The sequence below is a fragment of the Eretmochelys imbricata genome, chromosome 2 (genome assembly GCF_965152235.1).
Source record: "Eretmochelys imbricata isolate rEreImb1 chromosome 2, rEreImb1.hap1, whole genome shotgun sequence".
NCBI lineage: Eukaryota > Metazoa > Chordata > Testudines > Cheloniidae > Eretmochelys > Eretmochelys imbricata.
In genome coordinates, this window is record NC_135573.1 from 158,116,476 (window position 1) to 158,134,689 (window position 18,214).

The window sequence follows — 18,214 nt, forward strand, 5'->3', positions numbered from 1 at the left end:
CTGTTGCTTTCTTATTTTTATCTGCATAATGATTTCTTCACCATCAGCTGAAGGATTCACTTCAGCTCTTCTGAGTCTGCAACAGCTCTCATTTCAGTTTGGGCAGGGGTTCCTCCATTTGTTCTTCACCCAAGCCTAAAGCTGTACAAACACCTACAACTAGATGGTGTTTGATGCACATTAGTTGTTCCACATGGCTGTATAAGATGAGGCCTTTATTCTCTTTCAGCTGACTAATTCCTTGGTCTTCACAACAGGTCCATTACCAATGCTGCTGTTCTCTTGTTTACATACTGACATCTGTGAGGGGATAAGGAGGAAGGACTAAGAAGAGTTCCCAGGCTTTGTAATGCACTAATGCTTCTTCTGGGATGCTAACTGCAGTGTGCTCTGTGTTAATAAAACTCAGTTTCAAGTGTTGCTGTTTAAACATCTGTAGAATAAACTGAAGAAAAGAGTTAATATAAAACCATAGTTCATATACAGCCTTTCAAGTGACCTACTGTATTAATTTATTCCAATCAAAAATACTACTTAACTTTTTTCCTAAACATGATTTTCTTACTGGGCTACTAGAGACTTCCTCTTCATCTATTAGTTTAATTATTTTTAAATATGGCCCATGCATGCTGTGGGGAGAGAGAGGGAGAGGTTTTTAGGACAATGTTCAGACCCTCACAAGTAAGATTATTGTAGCTGAGATGCCATTAGGGCATACTAATATTTTTAGGACCAGTGACAGGTCTTAGTCCTGTCTCTAAATCCAACCAGTTCAATCAGAAACAAAGTTAAACAGGAAGAGAAGCTTCCTGTCTTTTCTTTTTTTTTAATCTCTAATGATTAAAAGGAAAAGAGTAAAGTTGAGAGGATGAAATAATTATTTCTTCACTCGCATACAGTGCGCAGGATGACAACAAAGCTTCCTATACTGGCTGCTGTCCTGTCATGCTACTATCTGATAAACTGGAAAAGCTGTCTCAGGAAGAGGGGCAGTAGCAGACAGTTCTAAAAGGTTCTGTGGAATTGTTTAAAAAAACACAGTTATAGCAATTCTGATGATTTACAGATTTTTAAACACGTAGGAAAACCAGTGTTTTCTAGACTAGGTCCCTGCTAGACTACTAGCCGATCTCTAGACAGGGATGCAGAAAAGGACCTAGGGATAAATGGCAGATAAACCCAGGACTAAAGCTGGCTGGAAAAAGAGTGGAACATACTTTCTTCAGAATTTGCCAGGTCATCAAAATTAAAATGTTTTGCAGAGATTGTTAGATTCTGATGGACTTCCAATGGAACCTAGTCTGGAACCTGGCCTGCCAGGCACGTTCATGTCTGAAACCTGCCTGGTTTCCTGCCAGCTTACCCATGTGACTTCCAGGATCTGTGGCTCCAGCTCAGGCTGCTGGGTGGGACTGCCCCAGAGCCAGGCTCCAGTCATATTCACAGAGAATTTAAAAAATTTTGGTTTTCAATCCTAATTGGAACACAATACCAGATTTCAAAATATCTAAAACCTCTGTAAAACAGAATTAACTCCCACGCGTATTTCCACCCCTCTCCCCGCCCCCCCGAGCTCTATCAAGGACCCAGAATCTGGTAAAAAGTTAGCCATAAAGGGACTTGCAGTGTTAAAGGGACCTAAAATATCACTGCCAACACCAGAGGGCCAGCTGACAGTGGCCAATGGCAAGGCAGCTCAGGAATATGTTGGTTAAATATATTCTCCAGGCAGCCTGTGTTGAACATCCTATGGAGCTTGAGCTGGCGTCCCCCTGTCGAAACTCCTGAAGGATGGCAGCGTACAGACATTACTCTTCCATAGCAGCCTATGAATGCTCTCTGGAGTTCAGCACACATCCCATTGCAGGTGAATGAAGACACTAGTTTAGTGGTCATGGTCTTCCTGCTCTTCCTTCCTAGTGGTCATGGTCTACCATGGTCATCATGGTCTTCCTCTTCTTCATGGCTGGCTGTTTGGTACGAAGAGAGACTCATTTTCCCTGCTATGAGGGAGAAGAGACACTGGTAACTCGATGGGGAGCACAGAGTGGTTTGATGGTTCCTACATCCCCAGTCCAATTGTCAACACTTACTGCATTGTGTTGCATGTATCATGTGGTACAGAAAATTCCTGCCACTCTATGTAAACAGGTGGCCTTCCCAGTTGGCATTAAAACAAAGTTCACATGCTATTTAGGGTCAAAACTCACCCCCTTTCCTAGGGCATGGCTTTATTAACAAATTAATGCAAAATAAACAATATAAACTCCAGCACAAACCACCTCCCCATGTTTAGCTGTTTGTGAGGTTCTTCCCTTAAGACTACTCAGCTTTGGATCAGGGTTGCTAATTTTGGTTGGATGTATTCCTGGAGATTTATATCACATGATGCAATCTTTAATTAACGATTCATCTTTAATTCCTGGAGACTACAGGACAACCCTGGAGGGTTGGCAACCCTACCCCAGAGCCCTATTCCACATTGAGAGAGAAGGCCACTCCCATCTCCCTCCTACCCAAGGTACAGTCAAACCTAATGTAAAAGTGAATCAGCAGGTCTCATTTAGCACCTCTCAGCAGGTCTCATTTAGCATCTCCAGGTACATTGCTCTCCACTTACTCTGCTGGGTATCAGACATCGTACACCAAGCACCAGCCAGGTTTATAGCACTCAGAAGTGAATGTGGCTTGAGAGCCATAGGTTAATTCTCACTGAGTTAACCAGTTTTATGAAATGCTTTATGATCTGAGCACATACCTCATTAATGTGTCAACTACTCTCTCAGGCTCTTGCATTGGAGGGTGTGCTACAGCGTGTCCTGTACACAGCTCAGATAAAATAGGTAAACAAAACAGCTGGGTCTGAGCAGATCCCAAAATGTAAACCACACATAAACACAGGGATTAAAAATGTGCTCTCTGGGGCTTTTCAGCAATTTACATGGTTATAATATGCAAAACTTCAGGGGGTGACTTTTGTTTCTCAACTGTAGTGTGCAGTAGGGCCAGTAATTGTACACTACACTTTGTTACTGTGTGTGTGTTGATAATGAACATACGGACAAGTAGAACTTAAATGCTTTCCAAACTGTTACAATCTCATTTTATTGTGTTTGGTATGTGATTATCCTCTGGCCTACATGATAGTTTTACAATTTAGTAAAGGGTACATAGACTCAGTCAGGCTTCTTGACTGAATTTTTTGTCTATAACAGAATAAAAACAAAACAGAAGTAATTTGATTTTCCTTCTATGCCAATTGATTCTGCATCATTCTTCATATCACTTAATTTTTTTTCTCTGTGTCCTCCTCTTTCCATTCCTCTTACCTTCTAGTGGGCGAGAATGGTGACTGAAAAAATGGGGGTAACGGCGTTAAGAATTGTTTTTAAAGCATCAGGGCACTTTCTACAATCCTAGCCAATTATGGCACAGTGTTACATTGTAAGACATATAGCTACCTGTATATGGTTAACACCTTTACCTACCCTACCTGGTATTTTCTCAGCCTCTTTGATATTGCTCTGACCTGGCTTTCAAAACAAACTGCAGCTAATCCAAACTGGGACTTTAGCAGTCTGAGTATGGATGCAGGATAGAATGGTTCAGTGGGCAGAACACTCACCAGACTAGGAATTTTGGAACTACTGAGGTGCTTTCATTTGCCTTCCACCTATGGAAGTTCCTGGTATTCTTTTTTTGAGCTACATCGGTTAGGCCACAATATATCACTAATTCCAGCACTGCTGTTTCCCTGAACTTAAAGCCTGTAGCTTCAAATTCCTCACCAGGACTTGGGTTCATAGCCAGTGAGTGCTGATGCAGCACACACCCCATTGCAGGCTAGTTTAGAATACAGTTTTGAATCATGGTCTTCCTCTTCTTCATCCCCACTTCTGGCTGTGTGGTACGAAGAGAGACTCATTTTCCCTGCTATGAGGGAGAAGAGACACTGGTAACTCAATGGGGTGCACAGAGTGGTTCGATGGTTCCCACATCCCTGGTCCAACACTTACATGCAACACAATGCAATATCATGTGGTACAGAAAATTTCTGCTGCTCTATGTAAACAGGTGGCCTTCCCAGCTGGCATTAAAACAAAATTCACATGCTATTTAGGGTCAAAATCACCCACTTTCCTAGGTCATGGCTTTATTAACAAATTAATGCAAAATAAACAATATAAACTCCAGCACAAACCACCTTTCCATGTAACACAGCATATAAAGTAGCATTGTAGTATTGTTCGTCTGTAAAGTCTCATTGAAATGAAATGAGAAACTGGATGAGAAATTAAACTAAACTCTCTTCACACCATCTTGAGTTGGATGTTTGTGGTGTCTTAGTAGTTTTTTTAAAAGGGTCTTGGCCAAATAGTCTTCTAAACAAAGCACGTTCTAATGCCTAAGGTGATGAGTTGTTGAACTTGTGCAGACTTCTTTGTTGGCTGTGTTGCTGCGCTATCAGAATGTAATTATTAAATACTTTGAAAAGTGCTTTGTTAGGGACTTTGTGCATTGCATGACCCTGATGATATCTTCCCTGTCAAGATTGTGCCAGAATTCTGCCTTGTTGTGTGCAGTTGTGCTGGACTGATGAGGTCTGAACCCCCAGCACATCCATGCATGACAAAGGAAGGATATAAATTTACCCCTCCACTGAGCAGTGAACTAGGCTAGAGTGCCTCATGGGGCTCAATGGTCCCAAAGGGTGTTGGTTGATGACTTGGGGGTCTGGCTAAGGCTTGGTCTACACTACAGAGTTAGGTCAATGTACGACAGCTTATGTTAACCTAATTATATCGGTGTCTGCTCTAGAATACTGCTTCCACTGAAGTAAGTGGCCTGCTACACTGACATAACTCCACCGCCACAAGAGGCATAGCACTTATGTTGATGTAGTTAGGGTGACACAGTGTGCATGTAGAAACTATGTTAATTACATTGGCTACTGGCTGTCATTCTTGTCAGTTTCATGGATGCCTCTGGCTCAGAACAGAGGATCAGAGCAGGAGGCTGGGGTTCACAGCTGGAGCCATGAAACTGATAAGAATGTCAGTTTCACTGCTGATTAGGCTCTATGGTGTAAAATTGAGCCCATCAGTGGGCTCACAGCTGCACACCACCCCAGCCGTCAGTTAGGTGCCAAGCTCACAGCCGGAGCCCCATCCCCCACCACCCTGAGGCGACAGCTGAAGCTGTGAGCCCTCCTGGTAGAAAACCTAGTGTTCTGCTAGGGTAGAGCCATTCAGTGTGGATGGCCCTTGATTGTTCCATCACAACTTTCCAGAAATAGTTCCTCCACTGGATATGTCTATGCTATCCGCACAACAGTGGCACAGCTTCAGCACTTGCAGCTACACTTCGTAATGTAGACACTTACTACAGCATCAGAAGGGATTTTTCTGTCACTGTAGTAAATCCACCCCTTCGAGGGGTGGTAGCTAGGTTGATAGAAGAATTCAGCTTCATCTACAGTGGGGTTAGGTCGACCTAACTACATTACACAAGGCATGAAACTTTTCACAGCCCTGAGTAATATAGCTAGGTAGACCTACATTTTAGGTATAGACCAGTAAGGGTCAAGTACTTGCTACAAAATAGGTGCTCTAAACCACCCTGAATCTTACATTCAAAGTGGAGGTTGAAATACAACATGATGATCACAAAATGGAATTCATTATTTGACATAGACATATTCCCTCTTCCCCATCTGTCACACATCCTCATATGCCAAACAGTGATTGGCCATCGTGTGGGTGAACAAACCTGTATTCCCCTTTGCTCCCTCTCTCCAGCGGCCAACCATAGTTGTGGTACTTGCATTGCATTGTGTGTAAGGGCACAGCAGGGCTAGCAGCTCCATGTGCATCTTCTAAGGGCTGACACAACAGCTGTCTGAGACACTGTGCCTACCGGAGTGCCCCTTGAGGTGGTACAACAGATAAGAAATGTGCAGAGGATTTAAGTGGAAGGGTTAACAAATTGGAGCTCTTTCCACAAAAATGATCAGCAGTGAAATATTTAACCACGTTGACATATAAATCATTACAATCAGATTTCCAAGTCAACCATCCATCAAGATGAACTAACGTAGTTCATGGCTCACTGAGCTATTGCTTCAGACTGTCTGCAAACTCAAAAAACACTGTGTCAGTTTACACTGTTGCTTTCACAACCAAATCAGTTAGAAATGTAATTTTATTTTTGGCAGTTTTGATTCTGAAGCACAATTCTGTAGTCAGGGCAGGATACTGAGGCAAATAATGCAGCTGAAGAATCACGGAATGCATGAGGCTGTGGTTACAAATGTATTATCAGGCCCCAAATTCTCAGCTGTAAAAATAAGCTCAGTGTCTTGAGCAGTATTAAACAAGTGTAAATAAATTCAGGATCCCTTCAGCGTTCATGCATGTCCTTCATTTTCAGACCATTGTAGTCCAAGTTTATTTAAAGAGTTTATTTACAGTTTTTGAGATGATACAGAAATGTTTCAAACAGCACTCTTTCTCCAGGAAGAAAGAACAGTTGTTTCTCAAAGTCTCGTATCAAGAAATGTCTGGTCCAATCAGTTTCTAATGTTCAAAATTAATATAATATATACCTTAAATAGAAAATAAAAATCTACACTATGCTGAGACTAAGCACGAGAAATGTCATGCCAAAAGCAGGTTTTTTGGAGAAAGTACAGTCTAAATTTGGGCTTAGAATGGGAATTATCTTTCATTCTTGACTATCGAGTCACTTCTGAATCCGTAGGTCATATGTAACTATTTGTGTAGATATAGAGATATACATTTTATATGTGCATGCATGCATACTGTAGAATTGTTCATTCTAGCAGCAGTTCGTTTTATAGCAAAAAATCAGCCATATCATTTACACTAATTATTTATACAAAAATTCGGGAGTCATCTACATATTTCCCCTTAATGTCAAGATTTTTAATATCTGTGTACCAATTTTCTGGATTCTGTGGGATATATTGTCCAGAGTTCTCCTTAGCAAAACTTTTTTTGCTCAGGACAAAATCCTGTTATCAGAACAATATTGCCGAGTGGGGAAAAGTGCACCAAGTCAAGCGGAATAGGGTTCACATCTGTCTGTGTACAAAGGAGCTGGCTTATCAGGATCCCGGTAGGGTCAAAGGTGCTCAGTTTGTATTGAGCAGAAATTTGGCAATGTTAGCTGAAGCTAGGCAAAGGGGCAACATTAGGGGAACAAACTGGTGGAATCGTGGTGAGACAAAGGATAAAAATACCATTTAAACAAGTGCCCTTGTGTGTAGGATAGGGGAAGAGCCTCGCACTGCCAGGCATGCTCAGCAGCCCGTATGGAGTCCCACAGTCTGGACAGGCTGTGTACTTACGGCGTACTAAAGCAAGGCCCTCCTCAGCAGCAGCAGTCAGTGCCTGTGCCACAGCCAGTCAGCCGTACCCGCAAAGGCTGTGAGAGACTCCACAACCCAGGGCAGGACCTAGGGAGGAAATGCTTCTTCCCTATTACTCCATCACGGGGGTGAAGTCTCCTTGCTAGTCTGATAACAGAAGAAAGAGTGGGGTTGAATGGCCTCATCTGTAGACCTGGCTGCCAGCTCTAAAAGAGGGTAATTGTCCTCCCCTGACTGTATTTTCATTGTTGGTGCCCCCTTTTGAAATTGAATTTTTGTTTTAATCCAGGCTTGATTATTTCCACCAGAAATACTAAGCGAGGTATTTCCTCAGGAAATTCTGTACCTAAAAAAGGACATTCTTGTATATGTACTGAGATTCTTAAAGGAAAGCATTCTTTCACTCCATGCAGGCACTCCTCACAGAACGACTAGAGAGTTGCTGTCACAGTGTTTATATTATGTTGTTATAAACATAAGGTGATATTTCAACTTTGTTCATAAATGTTAGAGCGATATAGATATATATCATGACGTGTGTGTGTGTGTGAATATATATCACTTAGAGTATGTCTCGTTGGAAAGATTAAGAAATACACTTTGACTGAAGCTTAGTGTGCCAGCATTTCATATTTTGGATAAATGACTGAACTTGTGTGAAGATGTTTCATCTAAATCTGATTCTAAGAAATGTTGAGCTTCATTGAAATTTATACAGAGCTGAACGGGGTTTAGATTACAGAAGTTGGGACTATAATTTTAAAAATGGCTAAAACACTTATTGTACAAATTGGGCAAAACAGAAGAATAGCCACCCACCAGTGTACATGCCATGAAATCAATTGATTGACATTTTAAAGTGTTTTATTTACAGTTAGATGTTTGATTCTCACAAGGCACTGTCATGTTGCTTTTTATTTCAGGACTCGGAGTCCCTTGACACATACATCCAGAACACTCTCTCTGCATTATACCCACCTTTCGAGGCCACAGCTGCCACTGTCCTGTGGCAGCTTTTCAGCATAGTTGAAAAGCTATATCGAGGAGATGGCCTCAGGTGCCTAATTGATTTCCTTGTCCCTGCCAAGAGAGCCTTACAGTGCATTCAGCAAGAAACCTGTGTAAGTATAGCTTACTCTGGCAAAACAGAGACCTCCTTTGTTCCTGACTTGGGAAAAGAGATAAGATGGAATTTAATCTCTGATCTAGAGATCTCTTTTACTCTAGCAAATAAAATTTTGGATAACCAGGGAACAGTGCAAATTCTAAAGGTACCAAGGAGAAGAGCGACAGAGAATTATTTACCAACCTTTTTAAAACTGTGTCCGGAAAAGGAGTTAACTTGCAAAACCCGAACAGGAAATTAGCTGCAATCTACAGAAGTTGTTGATAGCAAAATTTGGGAAGGAAAACATGGTCTTTTTAACTGATAATTATTTTAAATATCCCAGTGCAGGCACTGAAATGATAGAGGACCAAGGTAAAATATTTGCAATAACAAAAAAAGTGTAAGTCTGGAAGGTATTTTTAAAGACAGCAGATATTGTAGCAAAGAAATTATTGTGGTTATTTTCTTTTCCAAGCTGTCTAAAATCCTGTCCAGTGATGTGTCTGGAGTATGGAGCTGGCTAGGGCTGTACAGTCCACTTGGGGTTCATGGCCGCAGAGGTTTAAGTCCTGATGGGTGACATCCTCAGTGTTGGGGGGAGGATTTTTCCAGCAATTGATTGATTGACAGACAATTGGAGGGAACCTTGGAGGACTTACACTCCTCTGTCTCAGCACTCCTGGCTGGCATCTCCGATATGATATAGCTGACAGGAAGTAGAGAAGTCAAGACCCAGAAGAACTACCATTGCATGCAAATGGCAGATAAAAGCACCCTGTCAGCTCCTCCACACTCCAAATAAGACATCTCCCCATTTAAGTTTTGTAACTACAGGGACTCTCTTCTGACCACCTTCTCTCCCTGCAGCAGTTCCTCAGAGCTGACTGCAACCCTAGTGAACACTGTGGGTCAATGATGCAGGAGAGAAGAGCATCAATTGATGGACAGAGCAGAGGGCTCCTTTGCATGAACTTACCACATCCACAGTTTGGTTCCACATCATGTGCATAGATGCAGCTCTCATCTGCCCCTATTCTGTATTCAGTCTCGCCATCCTCAGAGGTGGAATTATTTATCATTCACATACTGTCTCTTTTGGTGCCTAGCAGCAAGGAACTTCTCTTTATTATGGTGGTCCCAACCTGAAATATAATGGTACTGTGTCTGGATTAGCTTTTTTTTGAGACATGCAATAGAAATATTCAAAGACAGAATTTTAGGAATCTATTTCTCTAAAATGGGAATCAACTCCCCTTTTTCCTTTCCATTCTTCAGTACTAGTAATATAAACATAGGTGAAATATGACTTTCATTTTCCCCAAATTGTTATATACTGTTGGAGATTTTCAGAAAATGCTAATTGTTGTCTCTTCTCTGGGTTGTCTTTTCCACCTGAGTAGTTTCATTTAGATTTCTGATGTGTTTACACTTGGTAAAAGAGTATCAAATACTTAATCCTCCCTCAGAACTTGAGGATAGACTAGATGATCTTTTGAGGTCCCTTCCAGCCCTACATTTCTATAACGTCTGTGAAATTTGCCGTCCAACTAATCTATTGCCTGTCTGGTTTCATTTTTCTCCCCCTAGCTTGGCATGTTCGGTGAGCTTCCTTTCGACTCTTTGGTGCATGATGCTCTTGAATCATTCTCCCCAACCTGTTCAAATAATAATGCTGCTTGGTTCAGGTTTTCGGCATTATCAGCAGGCTGCCTCTGGCTTTCCATTCCTTTAGCTTTAAATTTTAAAAAAAGTTGTTGGTTTTTTTACCATCATTAGCTTTTTCCAGAGTGAACTACTGTTGTCTTTCTGCAGACCTCCACTGCCACAACTTTTCCTGCTTGCTGCTAAGTGCCATGCTCAGCTCATGAGATCCAGAGATAGCATTCAAATTAGCAGCGATGCTTGTTGGTGAGCAGGCAGGAAAGAAAAACGAGCTGGATATACTTTCCCAGTATTTTTATACCTAAAAAAGGATTGGGGTTCTGTCTGAGGGGTGGGCTGTGTAACAAGATAGCAGGCTTCTCTCTTGACCCACTACTATTAGCAGATGTTAGAAACCTGCATAGAACTCCTGAAGTTAGTAAGTGTGGCTCATTAACTCCTCCCAGGGTACACAGAGAGGCTGGAGTGTCTCTCAGGGCAGAGGTGATAAGAAGCTAAGACAGAAGAGATCCTGGAAAGGAAACTACTGGAACAGCCATACTCGGACAGGAAACGTGGGCTTACACGGAGATTTAGGTTGTTTGTTATAAGTAGGGCTCTGTGTCTGTCATGGAGGTTGTAGAAGTCACGGATTCCATGGGGTTCTTCCCCTGCAGCGGGACCCCCAACTCCCCACCAAGATTCAATCATGAGTATTTTTAGTATCAATCATGGATAGGTCACGGGCCATGATTTTTTTTTGTTTTTTGCCTGTGACCTGTCCATGACTTTTACTAAAAATACTCATGATTAAATTGTAGCCTTAATTATAAGCCAACCCCCCAAAAGAGGGGTGAGTCTGGACACTAGGTCAAAGTCAGTGTGTACTTTTGAGGACGGAGGTGAGAATTAGATCACTGACAGACTGTTCTTTCCATCCTTAATATGTCTTGCCTTAAGTCATGCTGTATTACAGCTGCATCTGTAGTCTTCTCCTGTGCTCAACTGAGGAAGGAATTGAATCACCATCCTGCTTAATCGTTCCTTAGCGAGTTATTGGAAGTGCTCCAAAGTAGATATGACTTACGTAATGGATAGTTTATGTACTTGGTTTTCTTTGTTGTGTTTTTATTGTAGCACATTTTGTTTTGATGTAGGGTTTTTTGAAGGCACTGAGTTGTATATGTATTTGTCCATTAGGTGGGGAAATTATTCTTCGATCATTCTTTTAAATATATTTTTTAGCACCTAGCAATATGTCTTTTTTATGTTTGTATTTTGTCATGTGGCTTTGCTACAGGTAACAGCTTTCATTTAACAAATTTCTTAAGAGTCTTACAACAGAAGTATTCCCAAACAAAAAACTTTAATGTGAAGTGAAGATTGCAGTCAGGTATCAGAGTTCTGAACATGTACTACCTCTATGTTTCTGTTTCTCACTCACTCACTCAGAGACCCAGGAAATTCAAAGTTAAGGTTGCACTTATAAGAAACCCAAATATTTGAAATTATGGAAATTCCCAATTAAGATAGCCAAACTACTTTTTAACTCAGCACTTGTAGAGATGCCAGGCTACCATTTTCCCTCCTTTGCAGATGAAATATCAGAAGTAATGACAAAAAATGTGGGTTTTATAACTATCAGAGGGGTAGCCATGTTAGTCTGTATCCACAAAAACAACGAGGAGTCTGGTGGCATCTTAAAGACTAACAGATTTATTTGGGCATAAGATTTCGTGCATAAAAAACCCACTTCTTCAGGTGCAGGTTATAGATACAGGCATAAACGTATATTGGCACATGAAGAGAAGGGAGTTACCTTACAAGTGAAGAACCAATGATGAAGGCCAATTTAGTCAGGGTGGATGTGGTCCACTCCCAATAATTGTTGAGGAGGTGTCAATACCAAGAGAGGGAAAATTGCTTTTATAGTGAGCCAATCTCTCCCAGTCCCTATTCAGGCCCATATTGATGGTGTTAAGTTTGCAAATTAATTGTAGCTCTGCAGTTTCTCTTTGAAGTCTGTTTTTGAAGTTTTTTTGTTGAAGAATGGCTACTTTTAAATCTGTTATTGAGTGTCCAGGGATATTGAAGTGTTCTCCTACTGGCTTTTGTATGTTACCATTCCTGATGTCTGATTTGTGTCCATTTATCCTTTTACATAGAGACTGTCTGGTTTGGCCAATGTACATGGCAGAGGGGCATTGCTGGCACATGATGGCATATATCACACTAGTAAATGTGCAGGTGAATGAGCCTCTGATGGTGTCGCTAGAGTAGATAGGGGGACAGAGAAGGCAACGGAGTTTGTTTCAGGGAATGGTTCCTGGGTTAGTGTTTCTGTGGTGTGGTGTGTATTTGCTGGTGAATATTTGCTTCAGGTTGGGGGGCTGTCTGTAAGTGAGGTTTTATAACTGGTTGCATACCCACATGTCTCCAATATGAAGTGTTCTGCTTTCTCACCACACTAACGTTTTGCTTTTTTTCATGCAAGTGCTAAAATTTTACAATCAGGAAGGTTTGTATATGGAGCCACACTAGCTCTGCCTCTAATGAAATTTAGATAATTGTCTAGGGCATGCAGTGGTTAAGGTCAGGGCTGGATTAAGGCAGGGGCTTTAGGGGCTGTAGCCTAGGTCCCGGGCTCAAGGTGGGGTCCCACAAAACTAAATCACAGGCAGAGATCTCTGGGCCTCTAAAAGGGACGCTCAGGCAGGCTGCCTGCATGCTGTGGCCCCACACTGCTCCCAGAAGTGGCTGGCTGCTAGCACGTCTCTGTGGCCCCTGGTGAGGGGGTGGGGAAAGGCAGCTCCATGCACTGCCCCCATCCCCAGCATCATCCCCATAGCTCCCAAGGGGTGCGCAGAGATGTGCTAGTAGCCAGCTGCTTCTGGGAGCGGCGTGGGGCTATGGCAGCCAGGCAAGCAGCCTGAGCCCTGCTGCGCCGCTGGCCAGGAGCCGCCTGTGGTAAGCGCCTCCCCGTCGGAGCGTACACCTCACAGCCCCTCCTTCACCCCAACCTCCTGCCCCTGATCAGAATCCCCTCCTGCCCCCAAACTCCCTCCCAGACCCCGCACGCCTTCCTGTACCCCAATCCCCTGCCCCAGCCCCCTCCTGCACCAAATTCCCTCTCAGGAAAAAGACTTGTATACAGGGGCCCCACAAAATCTAATCGCCGGGCTCAAAGGAGAGTTAATCTGGCCCTGGTTAAGGTAGGTACAAATAGTAGGGGAGGTGCTCTCATCGCACCAGCTGTGGAGGAAGAAGAGCTGTTAATCTGTTTTCAGCAGAGGAGGGGCAATGTGCCCTATCAATCCCCTTTACTTTTTAATCCGTTGTCATGTGAAATCATAGGGCCAGATCTTAAAAGATGCTGAGTACCCTCTCGGATTCTATCATGGTTTGGCCCTTAATGAAGAGTGGGGAGTGGCTGCTTGTTTAATCATGAAATTGTAGAGTAATTTTTCCTGCAGACCATATACAAATATATCTAAGACGTTCTAGTTTTTGTGGTCAATGACAAGCTGAAACTGTAATGGGTAGATAAGGTAGTCTGGGTTTCTCAGGACAGCACTATATGGGCAGAATTAACGTAGTTTGGCTACCATGGAAACTGAACTCTGAGTTTTATGGGGGTCTGACGTGGTGTTCTGTTTATTTTTGTTTGACTTGTTAATTCCGTACCCTGCAACCTTAGTGTCAAACCTGAGACATTTCCTTAGGTTTTGTTTTTTCCTAATATCCACAGGAAAGGAGCCCTGTTTCTGCAAACCCTAGGAGGTCTGCAGAAGGAAAGGCCTGATCCAGTAGAGGTTGGGAGGAGTGAGGAGATTGCCACCTTGGTCATTTGGCCACAGTATCATGCTAACTACAGTCTCCACCCACTCTCCTGTGGAGGAGAGTGCGGGGGTGGGAGTCAGCAGAAACAGAGCAGAAAAACTTCCCTCCCTCTCCTGTTGTTCCCCAAAGGGGACTGATGAATTCCTTACTGAGTACCCCTGCCACAGGCTACATGTAAGCATTCCTGAGGAAGGATGAACCACTTCACTGCTCCTCCTCCTGTCTCCTTCAACTTAATAGGCTCCATCAGGTCTTTGTGCACTGTCCTTCCCAACTCCTTATCAGCTAGCTTTATTAGGCTCTTTGAAGGCCTCTTGACTCCACACACTGTAAGCCTAAGGTTCATAGCCCCTAATGAACCGCCTATGGTAAGGAGTGGTGGTGGGCCCAAAGAAGTACCAAAGGCTTGTGGGAGATGTGGTTGAGTATAGCCCTCAATGAGCCTAAGGCTCAGGGGAACTGAACTTCCAATGAGACCATGATTTGCTGGAGGGGTGTGTATATGAGGCCTAACAATCCTCCTAAGGCTTGACCATGGTCCTGCCTTCCTGCAGATCTCTGAAAAGGCAATGGAAGAGGGACCCCTTCCCATCCTTCTCCCTCTAAGCCCACTGTTCTCTCTTCCCATATACCCTCACCCCCCAAACGGTTTCCTCAGGCCTGCAGAAGCAGAGTTCCCTTCCTACAGCTCTGAGAGCAGGGGGCTTTTGGAAGAGGGGTCCTGGGAGCCATGCTTCCATCAGGGGAGCTAGACTGACAGTGAGCCAACTTGAGAAAATTGTCTGTACATGCAGCCTCCCTCTCTTCTTCCCTGCTCCTTCCTTCTACTCACAAAGAAATCTGGTTCCATTTAAACTAGATACCAAAAAACAAGAAGAGTAAAACTTTGGGACAGATCCTCAGCTGGTGGAAATCATTCTAGTCTTCTTAAAGGGCATGTTCTGTAGGGAATTTCTGCCAAACATGGTAGATTTAAGGATTTACCTCCCCCACAGTCCTGCTTTATAGCAAAATTTGTGTGTGTGCACACATGTGCAGAGTTTGAGCCTTATAATTGCATCTCCATTCATCAAAGTGGGTAATATATATCTCCTACCTCCACAGCATACCTGAGAGATCAGAGGTGTAAGCCACCAATGGAAGGAAAGTTTATATTTGCTCTAATATTTGTTGCTTTCTTGGTTGCTTTTTACTTTTGCTTTCTGTGTCTTTGACACACTTTTTTCTCACACTTCTAAATGAAATCCCGTATCATGTGTGTTGCCCCTCATTGGCTGGAATCTGAACCTCCCTTCCCCATCACACCACACAGTATCACATATTCCCTTCTGCCAGTTCTATCACTTAATGGCTTTTTTTCGGTGTCCTACTTTGTCCTGCTGATTTACCCTGTGCTGACACTGAAACAGTAGTTATGGAAAAGGTATTTTTGTCATGACCTCATTATAGCCAGAAGCCCAACTTTATCTCTAATCATGCTCAATCTAGACTATCAGTAGTCTCGGTGAGCCTGTTATATCTCTCATGATGTGTTTGACTTTGCTTTGCATTTTTTTTTTTTTGAGTGATGTCTGGCTTTATTTCTTTCACCTAGTATTTCTGTATTTCAGGAGCTTCTTAGTGGTTTCTACTTGTTTTCCCATTCCAGTATTCCAAAAACAGATCACTTGTCAGCATAACAATGCTGGTTTAAATGTCTGCTCTCTCTCTTTATTCTCAAGCCCAAAGCATTGAAGTTTGAATTTACTTGATTTTAAGCCTTCCTTCTTCTGTAGACTTGACACGTTTTTGAGCCTTTCTGACCACTCTCGTCTTTGCATAAAAATAATACGATTATGATTACAGTACCAACAAATCCAAAACCTTTGCTCTCTATTGCTTTCCTGTTGTTTGCTGCACTTGGATCTTGGTACCGATGCATAGGTCTTACTGGAGCACCAGGGCTGAATTTCTTTGCACCTTATGTTCTTTTAAAGTCAAAGGGCAAATTTCCAGCTTCTCCTACATGAGTAGGTTTGCGGAAGGAGCAATAAGGCATTTTTAGTACACATTAACAGGGAAACAGGCATCAGGTACAAAATATAAACTGAGGGCCAGATCCTTGGTTGGTGTAAATTGTCATAGCTCCATTGAAGCCAGTGGAGCTGTGTCTCTTTATACTAGCTGAGGCTCTGGCCCCTAGTCTTTCCTTTAGCACGAAGTTGATGAGCCAGCTAGTATGCTTAGTAGCTCAGCAGAGTCCTATGTTGGAGGCCAATCAGGATGGAGATGGAGTAAGAGCCCCACCATCCTCTGTGTGCGTGCTAACATATGGCAGCAGGTACTGGGAAGAGTTCATGATTCCCCTTTCAAGCTCTCTTCTCAAAGCATTCCCAGTTGCTTTGATCTCATGCAGTCAGAATGCCTCTGAGCACTTCTGTGATAACTCTGCACATCTTGATACCACCAGTTCAGAAAGGGGGTAATTAGCCCAATAGAATTCAAATATGAATTTTTAAAGTGTGATGATTAAATTTTGTGTTGCTTTTACTCCACTGTAGAGGAATGTGGAGACACAAAGATTGTTTAGATTGATAGGAGGGATGGGAGCATAAAAATAATACATTTGTTGAAAAGAGTGAATATCTGTTTGCTGTTTGGAAAACTCACTGTTCACAACTGACAGTCCAAAAACATTGGGCTGCAAGATGTTTCTCCCATCTGTCCCTTACTGGATAGCACTAGATCCTTACTAGGAGACACAATCAACTCTCTCCTCTATCTCTGTGTAGCTTACTCATGATCAGACAGAGCTAAAGAGATGCAGATCTCATATCTTGCTTTTTGCCTGGTCTGCTAGCCAGGCTCTCCACCTTCTGTGGACCATGCAGGGGGAAGGGACAGGAAATCACCAGAGCAAGGAAATGATGACGTCACTTTCCCACTGTACCAATCTGCAGCTTTCTTCCTTGGGCCTTAGGGTAGAGAAGAGTGAAGATTCCTATCCTATGGTCTGCTTCTTTTCTTTCTTTCCCTATATTTCACCCAAATGTTCCTACTTAAAGGCTTCAAACATCGCCAAGTACACTTTATCTGATCAGACAATATTGATATCTGGGATCTGAAACAAACCAAATTACTAGGATGATCCTCCCTCTCTCCCCTGCTCCCCAAATGCAAATATGAAACAAATCTTTGAGTCTTCACACATGCCACAACTCATTACAATTGATATTCCTTGATAATGGTCCCATATTAAGGTTTTTGGCTTCAGTATTTTTCTTAAGTCCTTTTTTTAATAAACATTTGGACCAGTTTTGCAAGGTGCTTCACATCTGGCAGATGCTGAGTGGACTCAGTTTCCATGCTCAGCACTGCCCAGGCCTGAGCTTTAATTAGTGTCACTATTGAAAATATTGTTTAAAATCAAATGCATGGTTTATTGGGAACTCAGTAATCAAACCATGGCTCACCAAATTTAAGAGACATAAACAAGTATAAGAAATATATTGTTGGAGTCTGCAGACAGTTGGGTGGTTTCATAGCTCAGATTTTCCATTTTTAATTATACCTCTTTGTAACTGATAATTATATTCTAGAGAGACTGGAAACTAAACATGTATTGTTATCCAGGTGCATGGAACCCTTTCATTTTTATGCTTGTGCTGTCCATGCTGTCAGCTATTGCTTATGCAAGTAGCTCTGATTTCCATGAGGACAATGGGATTACTTTTGTGACTATGGGTTTTGCAGGTTCAAGCCTTAAATCAAGATAGCCACATCAGTGAGGTATTTATATTTGGAGTGAGTAAATGATAACATGAGCACTGCCAGTGACAAACCATCGAAGTGTTTGGATTCCGTATCTCATGGTTAAATGGAATTGATATAATGAAGAGGGACTTTGCCTGATAGACAATAGCTGAGGTGATTATTAAAACAATTAAGGATAATCAGTCATGTTAACTTACAACCTCTTTTGAATGCAAAAACACTAATTCAGAATTCGGAGTCTCTGCTTTTTGCTAGAACTATGCAAGTCACAACAGCCTCATTAAAGTTTTCAGGTCCCAATCCTGATTTCATTGAAGTTAGTATTTCAACTGACTTCAGTGGGAGGAGGATCAGGTTGTGGGGATGAGGGCGGTGTGAGAGGGAGGGAAATTTTTGCCCATATTTATACTTGTGAACTGGAAGTTTCTCAGGAATGCAACTATTCAGGAAATGATGTGAAGATTTACAATCCTCAGGCTGTA

At 42.4% G+C, this 18,214-nt stretch overlaps 1 protein-coding gene across 1 annotated transcript in view; it reads left to right on the forward strand.

The window, feature by feature from the left end:
* The window catches only part of PLEKHG4B (pleckstrin homology and RhoGEF domain containing G4B), a 230,616-nt gene that overhangs the window by 135,052 nt on the left and 77,350 nt on the right, over window positions 1-18,214 (forward strand). Inside the window, exon 2 of the mRNA XM_077808715.1 lies at window positions 8,314-8,511. Within this exon, the coding sequence (XP_077664841.1) occupies window positions 8,314-8,511 (198 nt within the window). The remainder of the gene's footprint in view (window positions 1-8,313; window positions 8,512-18,214) is intronic.